The sequence below is a fragment of the Bactrocera oleae genome, chromosome 4 (assembly GCF_042242935.1).
Source record: "Bactrocera oleae isolate idBacOlea1 chromosome 4, idBacOlea1, whole genome shotgun sequence".
NCBI classification, from domain to species: domain Eukaryota; kingdom Metazoa; phylum Arthropoda; class Insecta; order Diptera; family Tephritidae; genus Bactrocera; species Bactrocera oleae.
In genome coordinates, this window is record NC_091538.1 from 61,681,778 (window position 1) to 61,704,296 (window position 22,519).

The following is a 22,519-nucleotide window of genomic DNA, read 5'->3' on the forward strand; positions in this document are numbered from 1 at the left end:
ATAAACACATATATGTGAAATTTTATGCACAAGCGTTGCCACCTGTATGCATTATCAAGCATGCAATATTGATTTCAATGTTGTGAACATAAAAAATCTTAAAAAATATTTCTGGTAATAAACAAAACGCAAAGTGGAAAACAGTAACACGCACACATTGTCAATTAGAAGCACACATATACACACAAACACATATACACACTCATACTTATGCAAATAACTTAAAGAGCTTTCATATCGCAGGCGCAGTCATTTGCAATAAAGGCGACGCAGCAAAACACTTACAATACACACTGCCTGCCGCAACACTTGCCGCGTCTACGTACGTGTACTTATGCAATGCTCATAAGCCTCTAAATGGCTTTCTTGATATTTCAATTGCTATCGGTGTTTGTGTGTGTGTGTGCGCTTCGGCTTGTCGCTATCACATGCAATAAGGCAATTTGTGACAGATGTGACAGCTGCTTTGAATGTTTGCTGCTCGTGAAGTTGGAATCGTCAAGGAAATTACTGCAAGTGTTGTTGCAGATATTACTTAGTCCATTTAAATTTATTTGTCTTGATTTGTTTTGCACACAACGAAGCGTATTAATGTTGTGCTGCTATGAAAATGATATGCTTATGTTCACATTGTGCCTTAATTACTGGGTTATGAGGATATACGTCGACTCCATGGGGGGTAATTATAGCAGGTTGTTGCAGTTCAAGGCTGGAATTATGAGTTGTGGATTAGTGATACTCTGAAGCATGATCGCTTCTAGTAACGAAGACACGGTCGGTTCGTGTATGATGATATGAGATTTTAATTTTTTTTTTTTTTTAATTTTAAGAAATTATTTAAATAATGATGATATCACACTTGGTATTGAAAACCAAATACTCTTCGTTTCCTCCTCTTTTCTGCACATAATGCAGTTTGTAAGAAGATAATTCGGGTTTCGTAGATTCTCTCATTGTTTTAAGATTATTCCTTAAGACTATTTATATATAAATAACTACTTTTGTATGGTTGCTTTGCGCTATCTTTTCTACGACCCAGTGGGATAAGAAGTCCCTGAAATAGTAACTGAAATCTCCTTTCCTCTTACAAAAATTTTACATTAAAGACTGTTTCATTAAATGATGAGTCTCAGCATGTTCAGCTTGATGAAACTACGTAAAATTTGATAATATTTTTATTGCGACGGTAACATACAAAGAAAAAGCCAAACAGCTTTTATAAAAAAAAAAAAATTGGTGTTTATTCGATGGATTCTTCCTACACACACCAGATAATATGTGTATGAGATTTACAACAACCAAATTGTATTAATTTTTTTGCTATTTTCTTAATGATTGCCACCGTAGCTGGTTGAGTTGAGCGTATGACTATCACTCAAAGAGTCAGGGATGCATTCTTTTCATTTGAGTCGAAATGTAGAGTTATAGAAGGGAGGCTTATTTAATAGCTGATCTTCTGGGGTTTGGACGGACTGTTTTTTATAAAGTACTTATATATATATATATATATATAAATGATCAACGTAATGAGCTGAATCGATTTAACCATCCCCTGGTATGTCTGTATATATGCGAATCAGTCGCTCACTTTTCGAGATAATTATCTGAAATTTGGCACACGCCTTTTTCTATCTAAGTAGCTATTCATTTGTCGCAACAGCCGATATCGGACCACTATAACAGATAGTTGCCAAACAAACTGGCCGTATAGAATCAAGCTCATGTATGAAAAATTTTTTCCTCTGACATGATATATTCACCAAATTTCTCACGCATTGTTGTACAAGGTAACACTACAATCTCCGAACATATTATTTGGATCGGACTACTATGGCATATAACTGTCATACAACCTAACCTATCAAAATGAAAATGCTTAAAAACTTAAAAACTTTTATGCTATAAAAAATGCACCTGTGAAGGGTATTCTTTCATTTTATTACAATATTTCAGTGAAATACACAATTTTTCCATCGTTCGAACAACAAAAAAAAAACTCCTAAAAAATATGAGCATAAACTTAGCTTAAAATCCAGCAAAACTGTTAGCATCAATTATTATCATTAATTTAATCCTTTGCTTCATTTTACAGTTCATATTTTCTATCATCATTGCAATAATTCATGCTTGTGCTTGTCATCTGCTCTCTCTAACACCCACTTTCCTTTACCTCACCAATCATCATCTCGACTAATTGCTTGCGCACAACTACAGACATATTTCATAATAGTGGACCATACTTTCAACACCCTCAACCTCGCATATATTTTTGCACAGTGATTGCTGTGCTTGCTGCGTTGCTGCTTCTTGCTTGCTTGACACCCATTTATATTAATGATCTTTTAGCATACTCTTACGCTACTGCACCTCATCCGCACTATAACTATATCACTGTATATATCAGCTTAGCTGCTCACTGTTCTGCTCATTGTTGTACGTGTACGAACAGCTGTCACAGCTGCTGCTTGCATTCATCATGCTAATCATCTTTGCATTTGACTAACACCGGAAATTCCCTGAAATGTCATTTGCAATGCTTAGTTTCCTGCAAAAGTTTGTTACTTTTTTTGTTTGTTTTCTTTTCTTTCTGCTTTTTTGTCTGGTTTTTTGCTTTTTAGATTTTCTTTCTGCTTTTTGCGTTCGTGCCACCGCCCACTAAGATGCTACCTCATTTTTAACAGCTGGCATGTGTCAGCGTTGGCATTTGTCGTTAACTTCAAGTAATATGTAAGCAAACTGATAGACGCTTTACTTGCATGCAACACGCTGCCAGCAGTTTGCCATTTCTTTGCCACTTTGAGGCAAGTGCTTTCGAATTTTCATTACCACGCGACCACGTGACCACGTGGCTTGTTACGTGGCACACTCGAGTTAATATTTCGTTTATTCTATTTGCTACGCTCAACCCTTAAGCGTTGTCTTAAGCGATTTTACTGCTTTGTTAAACATACTCCTCCCTCTTCTTAACCCATTCGCGCCCAACTGCCAACACCAACAACACTTCATATGCTTTTTCTCACTCATTCGCTTTATCATGTTCAATCCATTGCAGCGTCCATCAAGCACATTAAATCGGTTTATGTATTGTATTGCTATATGTGTGTGTTTGTGTGTATTTCAGTGTCTGGCCCTGACCGACCCTTCGGTTCGTTTTAACGACTTTTTTTGTTTAGTGTAACAACTGTCACTGTTCTTTGCAGGTTCATAATTTTTCACCTTAATGACCGACCACCGATACGCACATACACCTACACATATACATACACTTTCACACACTCTGGTACATATGACTGAGTTGCCACCAGCTGAGCCAGTCGGCCGACCAGTTGACCAACACATGACTCGCCCATTCATTTAAACTCTCCCGCAGCTACACGAACTGGACACACAGGCTTAGCTTTCAATGTACGTGTATTGTGCCATACATACATACTTGTATATAGTAAAAACATTCATATCAATAATACACATACATGCATACTATATAAAAAACAATCAATGTTGTTGGCTCACGTATGCATTTGGTGTCCGCCATTCATACATTCATTCAGCTACCCAAACAATGCTAGCCATTCTCGGCCGGCCCAATGGCAGCTCCCTGCATGCCTTCGTATTTACCATTAACCGTCATCAAGTCGGTTTTTATTGTTTTGCGACTGTCACACTCCTCCAGCGCTCCACCTATTAATTTACACACACACTGCCGTTACTTCCTTTAAGACTCTGTAACGGCATGTAGACGCTGTGGCTCGTGTCATGTGAGGAAGAAGTTGTCATTCGTCTGTCGCAAATTGCAAGCGAAGATAATCGCTGTATTGCCAATATTTTGCATATGCTTACGATGTATCTTTTTTTATAGCATTTTAATGACCTTTCTACCTCACCGACTTATTATTAGCTATCAGTTCAGTAGGAAGTTCAAGAAAAGGTCGTTGTGTTGCCGGAAGAAGTTTATGCCACAAGAGTGTTAAGATGTGTGAGTGTGTGTGTGTGTGTATGTTGATAAGTTATAATTCAGTTGTGTTAGGGCAGCAAATTTACCGTAAAAGTCAGTGCTTATACATATTGTTGTTGTTGCCACAAACGTAAATAATTGCTGAACTACTTTTTTCAACAACCCAACAACTTACTTGCCGCTTACAAACTAAATTGTTGTTGTTGCGCACCTAACGAATACAAGCTACAAAATAGTTGTAAATTTTTGTTTTTGTTGTTGTTTTATTATGTTTAACTTTTTTTTTTTTTGCTTTTGCGTTTAGCACCCGAATTCGTTGTATTTTTTGGCTATTTTACTTAATTTTTACATTCGTTTTGCTTGTTGCTTTTTCAATTTTTTTCTAAATTTCTGATTAAATCCACTGACATGAAAACTTTTGCTGGGGCGCACGCACGATATACCCTTTTGTTGTCGTTACCACTAGAGAATACAACAACAACTACTAAACACATTCGTTTTGATTTATTTTAACCATCGCCTCTCTAACATACTCGTATAAATACAAGTCGGTGTGTCACTTGTGTTGCACGAATACGCACGAAAAGTCAACGAGTTAGAACTCAATGCTTCAAAGTTCACCTTTACCGTTGGGGCTTGACACACGTGACCGCAATGTGCAAAGTCAAAAATTCAACTAAACTCGTTGGCCGAAATGTTTGAATGCGTTGCTAAAAGCCAAAAGTGCATAGAAAACAGTCGCAGCAGTCGAAGGAGGCACGCCGAGTTCGGCTAAAACGCCAGCGAGCAAACGAGTGAAGTAGCGTTGCACGAAGTGAGCACCACCAGCAACCGAGCGTTTGTCGAGCAAGCGAAAGGGCTGTTGTGCGTGTTGGGTGGTGGGTGGTGTGGACTCCACTGTGGACACTGTGGAGTAACTGTGAAGTGTGGGGTGAGTGGGTAACTATACGTATCGCTTGTGTGTGTGTGTGCATTTGTTTTGAGTGACTTCGACTCACAATGTGCTGAGTGAGTCTGGCGTGGTGGCATAGCTTGAGCGCATTTCCGCTAACTTGTTGAGTGTGTTCGTTCCGAAGTGAGCGTGTTTGAACGAACTGTTACGGTCATATGTAGGAAGTTGCAATGGAAATTCATCCTATTAGAACATGTTAGATGTACATATATACGAAAGTACAAGGACAGTGTTGGAACTTTTAAATAAAATAAGCTAAAGTCCGTTTTAGTAAATTATCTTAGTAAGCCAACCTTTTTAAGAACCAGATAATAGAATTCACTTAAAAAACAAATCTGAGAAGTCAATACTGAGGTCCCAAGCAAATAGGTAAATGATCTGAGATCCAACACACACACTTAGAATTCCGTAAACCTTTTAACAATGGTCCGATAACCAGATAGTATGGAATTGATCGTCTACTGAAGTATCCCTCCGCAAAGCCACATTTCGATTTCCAGTGGATGAAGCCAGTTTCGTACTGCACAGCATCAGTTTCTGGAGTAAAACACGAACGAGCGAACTAATAAGCTAATAATTTATTTTGAAATCATATTATACTGAAAATTTGTCATTGCGCTATACTAGGGGAGCTATCTCTCAAAATTGAATGGCGTTAAGCTAAGACCGATGAGTGCAATGTCGAGGCATTGAAAGAACTGCAGAGCATTTCTGTTACTAAGGGCACGAAAATAATTGAATTAGAGTTATATCAGCGGTCCTTTCCCTCTGTTGTGCTCTGAAACCGAAAAACCCAGTTAGTATAACTGATGAAGCTTCAGGCTCGAGATCTAAAGAGATTTCAGTGGGAATAAATGGTTGATTCCATGGCCAATTCATTAACCTTTTTTTCTTTAGTTCACTGAAAATATCTCTACCGTTAGAAAAGGCTTCCTACAACGGTACAATTTTACCCAGTTGTCCAACACTGGCACAATGTTTGAACAGATTGTTGCATTAACACTGAAGTGCCAGTTCGAGAGGCTAGGAGAGGGGCGTAGATTAAAAGCAACGCTGACATGACCGACCCCAATAATGACGCTTACTTTGAGTTAATATTAAATGGAGTCAATATGCAAGTATATGCAATGAGTATGAGTGTATGTATGTGTGTGTGTGTGTGTGTGAGAAAGGATATGTGTAACGATGCCTGTAAGAAGCGCTGCATAGAAAATACCAAAATGGAAGAAATAGTGTAAAGGAATGCAAAGAAATGGATAAAAGTAAAACTGAAGCAGCGCAGATAGGGGTCATGAAAGGGGTACAAAAGAATGTGGGCAGTGAGGCCAGTATGGAGCGACAAGTGCTAAGAAGTAGATAACTAAACGAGAGGGTGCGATGCAAGGCTATAAGTCAGTAAGTAAATTGTTGCACGAAGCAAGCGCACAATGCCTGAGGCGATTGCTGCAACATCAGCGCTACAAACAATGCCGCGCGTAGGCAGCACTACAGGGTCATACACATACAAACACATGGACATTTACACACATACACATATGCAGAAGTACATGACTTTTTCCGCTTGCAGCGCTGTGGCACTTTTTCACAGCTGTGCGCCATGTTGCCAGATGCTAACAATTGTAAGCAAACACACAAATATATATACACAAACGCATGCATATATATTTTTTGTATGCGAATAGAGCAACAACAGTTAAAAGAAATGACTTCACCTTCCGGCTGAACTGTCAGCGTTTTGTTTGAATTATTGATGAAAATTAAAATTTCGCGCAATGTGGCGCGAGCGATTGCTCCAAAAGCCAGCAACAAGCAGCAACAACAAAAAGCGCCACAAAAAAGTAACGTTGCAGAAGATAATCTCAAGAGGGTGAAGCAGTGTAGCAGCTGCGCGAGTTAAGCTGCCGCAACGGATGTTAACTAAAACACTTGTTTCGCGGACAATTGGATGTGGCAGACACACACACATACATACAGCGATGTAATTTTTTTAAATTTTTCTTTTTATTTTTTTCTTTCATTTTACAATTGCGTCATGCAACATGTAGCGCTCGAATCGAGTGTCGAATTAGTTGATGAAAGATTGTCCAAGGCTCTGCCGCGCTTACATATAATACATATGTACGTGCCACAAGGCTTTGCAGCCATGAAGAGCATGCAGAAGAACGTGCCCGCGGTGGCGTTTGGCTTCTGCGAAAGTGGCTAGCCGCTGTTGACGAAAAACTAGCGTTAGCTGAAGGCGCCGCGTGTGGCGTGCAGCGCGCTTGGAGCGGAAGCTGTGGCAGCCGTTGTGACAGCTGTCGTTGTCATTGTTAAACAGCGGCTCATGCAAAAATATACCACACTCAAAATATGGCCACAAAAACAACTATTGTATTGCTAGCAATTTCCTTTCTTTTACTCATCCACACTCCGAACAAGTGTGTGTGTGTGTGTGTGGTAGTAGACATCACTTCTGCTGTCTTTTAATGACGTTCGAGTTCAAGGAGTTCGCCCACATGGAAATGAAAGTGCCACTTTGCTGCACATCCCGTTATTCACTGACATTTTCAGTTTAGTTTGATTTTTAAATGCGCTTCTTACGGATTAGTTACCATAACTCGTATGTGAGTGGAAATTAAGTACTTTATGCGAAGATTTGCCTTGAATTGTCTGAAAAATTCGGAACCAGTTTAGTTTGCGACAGTTTTGAGGGTGTTTCTGGGTTTGAAGCGTATGTGATTTTGATCCAGGAGAATCCTTAAAGCTCCCCTTTGGCATTTTGTTCTTCCCAAGAATAACTCAACAAGAGATTGAGAAACTAGTTAAAGCGTATAAAATTTTAAGCAAGGCATTAATTAACTCTAAGAAGTTTGATAAAAAAAAGTGAGAGTGAGAGAGAGAGAGGATGGATTTCGAGATCAATAGATATTACGGAGAGAGAGAGAGAGCAAGATGAGATGGAATTTGAGATTTATAGAGATCGATTCATAAACCAGTTTTTGAAACTTCCTATATTGAAGAATAGGTAAAAAAAATACAAAAATACCTACTATTGGGAGCAAATTGTTTACTATTGTAACAGATTTTTAAAGTTTTGATACGTGTCTACCCTCAATAAAAAATAGTCAAAAACTGTCAGATGTTGATCCACAGACTCTTCTGTATCGACGGACATATTTGAATCTATCCCAAATGTGTGGGTGGCTAATATCGATCAAGGCCAATATACTAACTAAAAGAAAATATATAAATAAAAATTAAATAAAAAACAAAACAAATTTCTTATTTTCGATGCGGTGCGCTTGCGCGAGAATGGAAAACTATAAGCTAAGTATAACAGTAGTTTTAGAAACTGAGAAATCATACTAATGATAGGCCATACGTAAAATTACTATAATCGAGTAAAAATGGAAAACAAATGAGTCGACTCATTATCAACCTATGGTCAAAAACTATACAAGCCGAACCCCTCGACCAAATTCAACAATATTCGACACGTTTGTTAGTTATGATCCGTATAATGTAAGCAGCTTAAAATAATTGTAATATAATAAATATAATAAACTAAAACAATAAAGACTTATTATGTGGCAAGTAATTTTTTATTTTTTCCACTCATCTTCTTCAACAGAATATTTCATAAGCACATTTTCTCCCTACTTTGTTTATTTTTCAGCACTTGTCTGCTGTGTACAATTTTCAACCCTTTGACGTTCGCTCAGTTCATTTTTATTATAATCCTTATCATTTTATTATTATTATTATTTTTATGTATATGTTTACGGCTGCCATAAGCATTCTGGTATTTCGCGCTGCTAGCTTAACTAAAGTTTTGACTTGTGAGCGATTGTCTGCCTTTGCTTCCATTACCCCACTTTGCTGTCCATGGCTTTTCACATGCCCACCAGCTATTTACGCCTCCAGCTGACTGGCTGGTTGTGCCACGTCAACTGCACAATATGTTTGTTTATTACACTACAACATTGTTATTACTTTTAATGCACCCACGCGCACACACACAGACATACATGCAAACTGTTTTCACTCCTTTGCTTTGTTCGCTTTCTTTTTTCGCATTTTCGTGCTTTTTTTTGTTACGAGTATTTGCTTTGTTTTTTTTTTTTTTTTTTTTGCCGCGACTTCTGCCATCTCCCACCTTCTGTTTACACATTCGCTGTTGTGTCATCCATGTGTCTGCCGGCCTCCAGCTGCTCGCTTGCCAATTCGCTTGTCTCAAATTAATTTACTTATAAATACAATTTGACATTGAGCGCAACAAAATGTAAACATTGCATGCTCAAAATGAATTAAAAATGCAAAGCAACACACCACACAATGAAGATAATGTATATATGTATGTATGTGCGTATGTATATGTGTGTGTATTATATAGTGGCAGACTCGCAGCGTGGTTGGTTGCCTTAAATCGCCGGTGGGATTAAGGTGGGTTAAAGCTGGCCATAGAAACTGTTACAGCGTGCTGTTATTGTTGTTTATATTTTTGTTGTTGTTTTGTGTAGCGCATTGCAGTTGCATTGAAGTTAAATTTATTTAGCGAAATGTAAGCAACCCTCTGGTGGTCACCTAATTTTCTATTGTTTCGTTCAATTTCTAAAGTAAATATTTTCGAGAGGAATTTAACCGTATGAAAATAAATAATAAAAGTTTTGTAAAATGTAAACAAGGAAATAAATTTGTTCAATTTTTTAAAAACAACAGCTTTTTCCATTACTTTTTCGGCAATCTCGAGCGTTAAAGCAAACGAATTTTTGCCTGGGGCGCGACAATGGTCTGAGTACCGATTAATGTCATACATTTTGAGTTTTAAATACCCTCACAAAAAGAAGATATGAAAGTTAAATCTGTAAACCAAGATGATTAGTCAAGTCACCTCTTTTTCTTCTCAGCAGTACGAAATATTTTTTTGCAGAGATTCGTTAGTCTGATTCGCTGAGTGACACGGTTCTACTTGCAACCGGCAAACTTAAGGAGCCAACATCTTTTGACATGTACGAGTTGTTAGATTAGTATTTGAGATCATATTTTAGGTAGAAAAAAAATATTAAGAATTTTTGAATTATCAACAAATTTTTCGTCGTATCTTTTTGCATAATGGCTGGTATTGTGAAATGTTTAACTATTAACATGTAAATTTCAAGACGAAAAAGGCAAACAGAAAGTATCTCACGTAAATCGGTGCGGAATGTTTCATACGCATCTCTCTGCAAAAATCGATGTTTCTTCTTGCATATACGATGAAAATATTTACCGAATATTTGAAGTTAAGCCAACGAAGAATTGCAGAGATATGAGCGTATTTGCAAGAGTTTTTTAACTTAGTGTAATCGACTTTCAAAACTTCAAACGTCTTTTTTCAGTGTTTCGGGTTTCAGAGTCGATGTGGAAAATTTCTCCGAAACGACTAGTGCAATCGACTAGAAATTTTCATACGAACTTCTGGATATGTTTGTTACGTAAGCCGAAGTGTAAATTTTTCACAAAAAAACGACTGTGTGTAGACCCGTAACGGACCGGGTTCGATATTTGACTGAAGATTATAAACTCAACAGCAATAACTGAAATCATCATTATATTATTAATTGCTGACGCAATAACAATTCGGATTCGATCGTAGTCCACCACATTTTTGAACCCACATATGTATATGTACATAGAAGTAAGTATATTCACAGATACCATAAATAAACGACATTACTTAAGTTCATTAGCGGACAGATATAATGAACAATTACAGTAAACTACTAGTAGCTCTAGATTTTTTTATAATTGTATGGAAAGATGAAGAGAACTCACGTGCGCATGCATTTTTTTTATACTTCGTTAACCTACTTTTGATCCTTCTCACGAGAGTGATATCATAATAAGAAAATTATAGTACTTTAAGGTAAAAACAAACATGGTCTGTTGCACCATCCTCGAAAACTCATAGAGTGAGTATATTTCATTATGTGATAGCATTTCTGAACCCTTACTAGCTTACCTACAGACTTGCCTATAGTACCAAAAAGTATGTTCCTAGATATACAGAAATTACCGTTTATCTAGATATTAAAAAAAAAATATATATATGGTAGATATGATTTCAGTACATATTTACTGTATAGTTAGTAAATATCATTATATATGTAGTGTATGGTCTACCTTTGTCCTAAAACTAGTAATTACTGCAAATATTTCATGCAATTAAGTAATAGTTTTGCTACTATCACTTACTACAACAATAAAGCTGCAAAGCACCGAACCCACATGCAATAGCGCCCTAGAGTATGCTACACTGCGTACATTCAACCACAACCGCGCCTTTGCATGGCAACCGCGAGCAACCGAGTGAGCCTCAAAGGAATTGTGCCCGCTGAGACTTGCGGACGTTTGCATAACAAAATTTTAGCTATAACTAGCTTTAGTATGTATGTAGTGGATTAGAATAGGCTATGGTCGCCCAACTTACTGACTGCGAGTTCGCATGGCGCGCGCCGCTCTCCACTGACAGACTGCTGATGCGCTGAGAAGGTGTTGAATTGCGCCATTTCAGGCAAGGCACTCACAACGACTTTGCTAGCTGTCAGCAGTGCTAACTAAACGCATATATACATACATGCATGTGTGTGTGTGTCGCTGAGTTAAGACATTGGAATTATTGTCATCTGCATGCCAGAGCACGGCGCGTCGCAGTAACGGTGCTAATTTCTCAAAAATGTCAAGTTCGAGTAGAATTTTCAAACGCTTTTACGACAAAACTTATTTTCATACAAATATTTGTTTTCCTTTCTTGTTCTTCTTCTGTTAGCGATTTGTGTGTGCGAGTCGCCCTGCTACTTTGATGCAATGCTAGCACAATTGGCTGGCAGATTGATACCCACATACATACACACACACACACATGTGGGCGCACATATTTAAATTGGAATTTATACGATGTACATAATGTGCGCGCGTGTTTGTATGCGCGCGCGACGCGCGGCACGAGGTCACATCAAGTCAAGTAAAACTAAAACAAAGCGCAGCGCCTAGCAGTCTTTCAAAGCTCCAGCGCGCCTTGCCTGGCCATTTCATTACATTCTATTTTATTATTTTATGGCATTTTCTTTTATTTAATTCTACCAACCACTCTCTGGCGCCCGCGTTCCCCCTCTCTCTATGATGCTTATTCAACTTTCAACTTGATCCTGCCCCAATTCAATTGTTCTAATGCTTCCCCCACTGCGCGCTCATTTTTCGTGTTTTTTGTTAGAAAATTTTTGCTTTTGTTTTCGCTAAGCATTGTTGATGAAAAAGTATTATATGCGCGCGAGACTGCTTATGCATACAGGGTGCGACAAGCGCTCGCATTTGCGACATATTGCTTGTGTGTTTGTCGCGCCGCTTTTAACTAGGATTCTGATGATGATTTCAACTCAACTATAACTATAAGTATATATATATATTTCTATGTGATTATAGGCAGGCTCGTTAGTATATTTATTTGTTGTTGTTATGCGTACTTACAATATCGTCCAAGTTGTTCGTCGGCTCCTTCATACCATCTCGTAGATGCGCAGCACAGCAATCTGCAAATTAAATGAATAACAAAAGAAAAGTTAAATACAACAAAAATTAATGCAAATATACACACACATATACATACACTCACACAAACATAAAGACAATGTAGTAAATATAAATACAAAATGCGGGTTTGCGTGCCGCCATAACATGGCATTAGCTAAATGGCCGGGTAGCGTGCGCACCACAGCACAGTCAGCGAAGTTAAGACTAGAGAGAAAGAGTGAGGGAGCGCAAATGGACGGGCGGTGCACCGATGAAGGCGTCATTTCTATTGCCGCTACTTTTACGAGTTATTTGCATTTAAATGTCGTTTGCTGATAACAATTAAAATGAATGTCCGTCCGCGCCCGCGCACACTTGCATGAACACGTGACGCGGCGGGAACGTTGCGGTGTGGCGCACTTTCAAAACTTGCCAAATATTTTCACAGCAACGATATGGTTGTTGATGCGGCTTGGTTCGGCTTCAATTGAATTGGATTGGCTTGAATGGCATTGGTTTGGCTTGACTTGGATTGCCATGCTTGAGTGAATTTGAGCAGCGTTGCGTAGCAGAAACGTCGTCGCTACGCGTTCCATTGCATGGCAGACCGTCCAGCTGACATGCCACAATCGCCGCCAGCGCCAAAATCAACGCTTTCATTGCTAATGCCATGGATAAAGTCGCATGCGCTCTTCGTTCTCTTCAGTTTGAGAATTGCGGCAGCCCCGCGACCAAGGCATATAATTGCCGGTGATTTAATCTTACGCATTTCCGCTATTTAAACAACACTTAAAAAATCGTTTTGGTATTTTTTTTTTCATTTCGGGTTGCTCCTGAATTTGGGTGGGAGTTTTGTTCATCACAATTTGCATACAAATAATTGTCGCTCATTAAGCGAGGCGGGCGAAACATACATATGTACACTATTAGTGGGTACATATATACATTTTCGTTATCGAACGGGTGACAGTCATGAGGTTGAATAGCAATAAAGAAATTTTAAAATTACTTTGAATAAATAAACAGAAAGAATAGATGCTTATAATATTTCGGTGGGCTAATGTGAGATTTTGTGAGGTTAGGTTGCCTAAATTTTATTAAAGATCTAACGAAAAATATGTAGAAGGGTTTCACGAATGATAACATTAGTTAAATAATGTTAAAGTAATTTTTCAAAAACAAAATTTTGCATATACGGCGTCTACCAATAGAAATGAGGCGATTTTGACAGCTTGTGGCGGCCATGTTTGTTTATGGATTTGTGTCAAATTTTGTCAGTATGTTCAGTAAGGTTTATCATTACATCGGGTTACGTTTCATTTTGGTACAACGCTTGAAAATTGTTCAAGATTATCGCGCAAATTCACGTTCTTCGGTGACTACTGTAAGAGCTCTTCGCGCCAAACACGGTCGTCATAATGCTCCAACTGAACGCGCATAATTGAAAAATTCGAAAATTATTATAATCTCCACAATAGTGTGCCATCTTTTCGACAAATAAAAGCGCGTAGTGAAGAAAATATCGATGGCGTTCAGGACAGTGTTGAGGCCAATCCGAATCAATCAGTTCAACGTCGATCCGCACAATTGCGTCTCTCTCCGATGACAACATGGCGTTTTTGCTGTTGAATTTGGCACTGCAACAGTCTAAGATTATGTTGGCACAAGAAATGAAGCCGCTATAATCTTTGAATCGCGATAGCTTTACCGATTGAGCGTTGGCAATGATGAAAGTAAACGACGATTGTCATCGAATAATCATATTTTCAGTTTAGGCCCATTTCTGGCTTAATGGCTTTGTCAACATACGAAATGGCCGCTATTGGGGTGAGTCGAATCCTCGTCTGGTTCAGGAAACGCAGTTGCATCCCCACAATGTCATGGGTTCTTGTTGGTAAACCCTTAAGAACGAAATGTCTTGCATTGGCATTCCGATATCTTGCATCGAAAAACTTATTCCAGTATTTTGTACACCACTTTCAAGAGTAGCTTTTCCAAAATAGAATATTACGGAATCATAATACTCTTGAAGGGATAGGATTACTGAAATATATTTAAGACTTCGCTCGAACATTTGATGGGAACTATTGATTATTGATTTTACATTGCTATTGAAAGCACTTTTTACCAATTCTCTGCTAATGGATTATTTTATCAGAGCTGTTCGTATGAATTAAACTGCTCTTAGCATTAACTTGAACAGCTTAATACGCTATTAAAATTAATGCAACGATAATAAATTATAATAGTTATGCATATTCATGCAGTTTCTTGTTAATATATAATATTATGCGCTAGATACTTGTTCGTGCCTTATCTATCATTTGTCGTGTGCCAATTGAGCTTATTTGACAAATGCATTGATCTAACTGGTTCTGAAGAACGAAAGTATTTAAAAAAAAAGCTTTCTATTGAGGCTTTACTACATAAATTAAATTCAATAATTTTTTCATTCTCCATATTTAAAAAAATTTTTTTTTGAACCATCCTAGCAGCAAGTCAACTTCGTTTACTCGGAAAATTGTTTAATTTTTATCATCAACTGTAAAAACATATACTTGGTTAATGACAGTTTTATACCGTTAACCTTGCGTGCCACACGTGCTTCATGCCATGGCATAAACGCTTGAAGGGGTAATGAGAGGGTAGCCAGCTAAGCGCGTGTGGGGGCGGCGATCAAAAATAGTAGGAGTGACATATGGACATTTCCAGATAAAACTTAATGAGACAATTGTTATTGCGCTGGACTTAAATATATATGTGTGTATCACTGTTTGATGGTCATGTGTCAAAACTCAAAGATATAAAAGACATAAATTATATTGTACATAACGTGTATATATACATATGTATAAGTGTATGCATGTCAGTATGTAATACAAGTATGCATTAGAGGTTTACACAAGTAATTAATTCAAACAAAAAATTAAACGACAGCAGACATGCAAGCATATAAATGTTTATGAGTGTATGTATATGTATGTAAATATCTACGTATGCTTGTATAAGGGTACATATGTTAGCATGCCAATAAAAATTAACAACAAATATCGTCAGTTGCCATTTGCAGCTGTGCAATTGCAACAGCCGCAAATCAAATATGAGTACATGCAACCATATGCATGCTTATTAGAGTGGGTACTTTTCTTTACGATATTGTTAGCGAGATATGAATTTTTTTATTCGATAATAAGAATAATATATAAAACCGTTAAGCGGAGCACCATCCCGTTAGAATTAAAAGCACATATTTGGAGAGGCTTTCTTAGAGGTGTTTGTCAACCACTTTTACAGAGTAGGAAGCAAAAAAAAGAACATTCGTTCTTGATCCACCCTAATGCTTATACTATAAGTGCATGTGTATATATACAACTATGTATGTCTATAAGTACTGCCATATAACTACTAGTATGCAATTGTTTGTGCCGGTTTGCTGCTGCATTTAAAACCAGCTTCCAATTTAATTTTCCGATCATTCGCAATACGTGTGCCCACACATACATACACAAACAAACATGTTGTAATTACACTGCTTGTCACATATTCATCATGGCTTGCGCTGCGCCATGGCACTATTGTGGACGGCAGCAGCTTTGACGTTCTCCGAAGTGTCTGCAGCAATTAAGCTTCAAATGTACATACATACATACATATGCACATCTCTATAGGTATATATATGTGTGTGTGTTTGTATGCATTGTAGTTAAAAACATTGACAGTAAGAAGTGGTAGATTGCTTTGGAAATTGCGCAAGGAAGTGTATTTGAAAATTTCATGTGTCGAAGCAAAATTTTTGTTTGATAATTGCTTCGTGCGCTTTCTACGTGCCAAGCTTCGGTAATGTCTGCCAACGATTAAAACTGGTATTTAAGTAAGTTTTTTTCTTGTTGTTGCGTTTTTGTTTTTTTTTTTGGGAGAAGTCCGAAAACTTTCTTTTCAATATATGGCCTTTCAAATGTCAATGACTGCGCGGTTGCTTGTTGGGAAATTGTTTGGATTGGAAACGCTTTTGGATATATGTAAGTATATATGTATGTATATATTCAGATATTTATATGTATATATATATATATTATTGTAATTGCTGATATTTGCATAGTAATGGGCATTCCAAGAGTTGCTTAAAATATAATAATAATAATAGTGGATTATTGTTATTGTTTGTGTGTATTTCGGAAAGACATTCCTATTACCAACACTCAGAATCTCGAGATATCATTATAGGAACCTCAAGCATAATGTTTATTGAAACTATTCCAGACTATATAGGCTCATATATCAGTTAGTTTAACTGCACATTTTTTGAAAAAAAAATCAATTTCTGTTAAGTGGTTACATGGGTGTCGTCGAGCAAAAAACGGCCTAATATAAATTTTTTTTTTTCATATAAAAAATTAAATATTTTATTCACAGTTTCTGTTATTCTGAAGATATATATTTGATAAATATTTTGTGAAATTTTCAAAGAAAATATTCAAAACTCGGTCATTACGACGTCATTTCCGGCAGTCTCTCGAAAAAAAGGTGGTTTCGCGTTGACAGCAGAATTCCTGACAGGAGCACCAAAAGTTAAAAGAAAAAATACATGTTTGAACTAAGACCATTAACTAAATATTGGATGGAGAAAAAAAAAGAAAAAGTGAAAATTGTATTTTTGGCGTTTGGTGAAACCCATGTAACCCTTTAAGCAGTGACATCGACGGTAAATCTTATTTTTGAAATACCACAGTTTTCTTGGTTTCCAAACTCTTTTACTGAAACAAATATTTCATAACAAAGCAACAATCAGCAAAAGATAAACTGACGAAACGTCACATAAGATGGAACACAAGATTACACAACTTAGCATTACATACCATAATATATCGGCGTAACATAACAAAGCATAACATAAGAAAGCATATTGTATAGTATAATTTTACTTAAACATAAATTGTTTTCCAAATTCCATAAAAATATTATTCGTGAAAAATGTCTTTAAACATCTGGATGGTAGCATACCATAACGTTAACGAAACGTAATGCAGAATAGCAAAACAAAATTAGAAAACCAAGCATGGCATAAATGCTTTCACAAGAGAATACTCCGGAGACCCTATAAAGTATACACATATATGTTAATGATTATACATATATACAAGTATATATTATATCATATATATTTTCCCTAAAACATCCTGTGTACACCTGATCTGGTGGCCAGGTCATGAAGAGTTAACCGACAATGAGCTGGCTAACGAGCTCGCCCACTCTGCTGCAGCTTATAGGATGACGGGACCAGATCGCTGGTGGAAGGTGGTGTCTACACCATAAAGCACCTGCTCCGCACGGAGGAAAAAGTGAGCAGAGAAAGTTATTGGCGACATGCAACAGGCTTGTGCCATGCAAAGCTACTAATGAGAGATTACAACCCTACAAGGTTCAATAACATGATAAACCTCACCCCAGGTAAATTCTGTCTACTGGTCGCATTCTACACTGGGCACTGTAGGCTATAGAAGCATTTGTCCAATGGGGTATGGCTTCTTGTATAGGTAAACTGCCGGTTTTGCGTCTTAGAACCGGAAGCTCCTGAGCACATGATTTTAGATTATACAACGATCTGTAGACGCATGCTTAAGGCCATTGGATCACATCACGTCAAGAGCGCCTAGCACGTTCATGGAATTCATCAGAGTGCTGAGCTTTTGTGAGTGTATGTGATTAATGCAAATCTCTACTTGTATTATCGTCAGTGCGGATCACAGTTGATCAGACGTATTTACAGATATACAAATGAAATAGAAAAATAGCTAAAAATAATTCGAGCACGCAATATGCAAAATTGTTTTCCAATAAGCATCGGAAATGATAGATTTCTCTCATAGGGCTGATCTTAAGGTATTTTCTCTTGATTATAATACATTATGTCAAATACAAAAACGGTTGTTGTACTAAAAACCTTCCAAATTTACATACATAAATATTATCTGAGCAATGTTATTGAAATTCCCACAATTTATGTGTTATTTACAGCATAATAATGCTCTTAACGAACTTCACTCAATTTTATTGCCTCTCAGTTGTAACTCAAAACTCATAAGAGTCAGTTGATATTATAAAATAAAATCCATTTCAATTCAGTGTTAACGGTTCAACCAAAGGCAAATCATTTAATTGATTTTTATTTACTTTTTATTTGATTTCTTTATTAAACTACACCTGCTAAGTTCCTCACTCAAGCCGCCAGGTGGCAATTCAAGTTAGTTAAGTATTAGTTATGCCTTCGGCTGCATCATTTATCACTGTCAGTTGTCATTGTTATTTAATATGTTTGTATGTAAGTGTGTCATAACTGTATACATCCTCAAAGCAGCTGCTATATGAAATGAGTGTGTATGTGGGTGTAAGTGCAAGCGATATTATGAATGAATGCGTTATGAAGATTTCCTAAAATTATTTTCTGCTTCAAATGTGCATTTTTCCCTCGTTTCTTCATTTTTTGCTCTCAATTTCTCTTCTCTTCGCTGCTTTTATGACACCCACAAAGGCAGCACGTGTGTGGCAGCTTATCAGTTGCTCGGACTTAAACATTTTCACATGCGTCTATGCTGTTGCTGTACACACCGTGCGTTGGTGGTAAATTTTAAATTTATGTGAAAACGTTTACAGTTATGTAAATATCAAGCATGTACATAGGTGGTGTCTTAGATTTTTTCAAATCAATCTGGGGATAAAAACATTTAAGCGGCTTAATTTCGATAACAATAACTTCTATATATTGAATTTGTTTAAAGTTTAAACTACTTTAAGAAGAAAATTAAATGAACATTTAGGTAAAATATATAACTAGTTTTTGTGTCTTCTTCTTCTTTAAACTTCAAATTAAGCAGTTTTAATCGTTGGCTAATAAATTTTTAATTAAAAGACGCTTAACTTTCTAATTGAATGACTGCTGCAGTTCACACACACATTTAAGCTCATTTTGAAAGAGGAAATCAAAATTGAAATTTCACAAGCTTTTAATTAATATTTCAATCAATTTTACGACAGAAATTTATCACTTTTGTGTGCACACGAGTGTACATAAATGCAAAAGAAATACTTTCCTGCATTTACGAGGGGGAACAATGAGTTTTTGAATTCCGTGTGAATTGATTTAAAATGCAAGGTTGCTCATACAAGTTTTCACTACTAGGACTTGCTTTCGACCCATAAGTTTGTATGGCAGCTTTATGCTATAGTGGGCAGATCTGAACAATTTATCGTAATTTAAGTAATTAAAATCTAGGCAAAATTCATTTATTACTTATAAATTTAAAGTCTAATTGAATTTCTCACACATTAACATATGTGATTAACCAATTTTCAACAAGCTTCGTTAAACCTGTACACACACAAATATTGTTTTCAACTCACTCTAAAGAGGCCGTTACAACTCAATCCACCACAAAGAAACATTCATGCTTCTACAAGTATGAGAAACTTGATATAAAAATTTCCCCAAACCGTTAATCGTACAGTTATAAAATGGCTATCCTAATAACTTCAACCCCATTTTAGTAGAGCAATTACTCTAAAGCATCAGTCAAATACTACTGTACCCAAGTCAGTAATGGAATCGGTAATATTTATGCATTCTTGCTCGTAATTACGAATATTCTATGTTATGCTCCAAAAAGGAAAATTTCTCAATTAAGTGTGAAATTAGATTTGACCACACACAATCAAGATAATGTCGCAAAAAAATCTAAATATCAAATGTCTGTGTTTCAGTTGGCTGACCTTTACTCTAATTAACCAAAGCAATCGGATGAAGTGGTAGGAAATTGCACACAAAGGAAATAACATTGGCGACATAAATTTGATTGTGTGAGGTTATTTAGAAGGTATAAGGTTTATGATGCTTATACATATGTTTGTATATAACTATTAATGCATAAGAGGTTTATGTGGGTGGCTTTAAAGTAGGATTTATACTTTTGATAATATTCCGACACTTTACCAATCATCTTTACTTAGCAGCTAAAATGAGAGGGGTGCCCAAGATTCTTTATTACTAAATGCTTTCGAAGAGTTTTGAATAAAGAAACAGGTACAGGGTTATGTAACTACATAAATCTTATAGGTAATAAAGTACAATATATAAATAAAGCTTACAGACACATATGTCTAGCAAAAATTTTTTAAACTATATATATATATATGTTCTTAGCTAAGTGAGTGGTCAGGTTTTCCTATTTATATTGAACGCCTTGACTATATGTGCTGACAGTGAGGGTTCTACAAGTTTTTAGCCGCACACGAACGTCTGATGGTTTATATAATATGAGAAACTTTTCCATGACAAAAATATGCTTAAAAGACTGTAATTAATTTATCACTTTATAAAACGATTTAGCAAATATTGAATAGCGTTAAGATTTTTAGAATAGTATTGAAATACTACCAGACTAAGCTTAACTGAGAAAAAAAATTTAATAAACCAAAACTTCGATTTATGATGTGTTAATTTTTAGCAGCTATATACTCAGAGGGTTATTATTATAACACCTTAAAGGCCGAAATTTGTCATGACGGAAATTTATTGCTTCGTGTCTACTTACAAATGTTGGGTGTTTTTTTGCAATCACTCGTTTCAATTTGATGAGTTGTTCTCAGTGGCTTTCCCCATTAGTGGTTTTATCCGGTTTTAGAAACTCATCAGCAACCATCTCTGACCTCACCAAAAACCGAGCATTACTTTGGCGTCATAGATATTCGGCTTGCCGTTGATTTGGTTGGTTAGCCAAGATTATAACATACTATTTTTTGTATTTAGGGTTGTTTTATTGGATCAGTTTTGAATTACCAGTCACAAACCGATGAAAAAGCGACTTCTTTTGTAATATTCAAGCAGTATTTCTGACATGTAAATTTGTATTTCAACATCTCTTTGCTTACATTCGTGTGACACCCAATTTCCTTGCCTGTGAATGTATGCGACTACTTTTAAATGTATCTTGAGTGAATTCCAAATATTCTGCGAACTCGTCTTATGTTTGGCAGCAATATTCATTGAATAATGCTTTCGCTTCAAACTTCTTTGGCGCACAGGACGTTCTTAGCCTTCTCCAATATATATTCTTGAGAATTATTCAAAATTAAACAGATAACTAATTTTTGTTAATATTTCCCCAACTGAGAATGAAAAATTTATTGCGTTATCGTAATTGCTCTGAAAGTCTCTCACATGGACAATAGTTGCGCTGCGTATTCCGTAAGGATTTCAAACCCTAAATTTTCATGCATATTTTGAAAATTTTATAGATGTATGCGTTCGAGTATGAAATTTGTATATAAGTCTATAGCTATACATTTGTATGTACCCTACAAGAAACTGCTGATGGGTTCACCAATGCACTCACATTTATTGTGTCTGTACTGACAGTCATATGAACAGTAAAATGACTGCCAATGTTTACGATTTTTCCAAAAGCAAATTTTGTATACGTTGAAAAGAAACAGTATACATTTCCATAGAAGTTTCGCGAAGTTGTGAAATACCTATGTAGCTGTTATTTCGTGCGATAAACCAAAAGTGTTGCGTGCTTCCGTGCAATAACAATTTTTGTTTTATTAAAAATAAATAGATAACGAAGGAGTTTTCAAATATAATATAAGCAAGTTATTATTAAGTTTCAAATAAAATTATATTTTTAGTTAATTTTCATTTTTATTTCCGCATTTTCAAATATTTCGAAATATTCACGAACTAAAGAAACACGTACAACAGAGCCTTTGAGAGGAACAACCATAGAATTAAGTGAAAATTTCTTTTCAAAATTTATTTTTGTAAATATATTTTTATTTTATTTTTGTATATTGTATATTATTATAACTAATTTTAATTACAAATTTTGAATTTATTAAAGAAATAAAAATTATATTATCTACTGCGCAAATGAATTTTTCACTTGTGATAGATTTACAGTCATAACTGACAATTTTCAGCTATGATGGTCAGCAATGTCTCAGAAAAAGACATGAGAGTGAGCAGTATAGATATATAGTGAATCAATTCCGAATATCTATGTATTAAAGAGAGATGCAAACTCTCACACATA

The 22,519-nt window shown here is 36.2% G+C and overlaps 1 protein-coding gene across 2 annotated transcripts in view; it reads right to left on the bottom strand.

Moving 5' to 3' along the window:
* ASPP (Ankyrin-repeat, SH3-domain, and Proline-rich-region containing Protein) overlaps positions 1–22,519 on the bottom strand; it is a 99,116-nt gene that overhangs the window by 57,494 nt on the left and 19,103 nt on the right. Inside the window, exon 2 of one of the 2 annotated variants that reach the window (XM_070107889.1) lies at positions 12,393–12,454. In XM_070107889.1, the coding sequence (XP_069963990.1) occupies positions 12,393–12,425 (33 nt within the window). In that variant the 5' untranslated portion in view covers positions 12,426–12,454. Of the gene's footprint in view, positions 1–4,041; positions 4,192–12,392; positions 12,455–22,519 lie in introns of those variants that run through there. The other variant, XM_070107888.1, reaches the window with a different exon arrangement.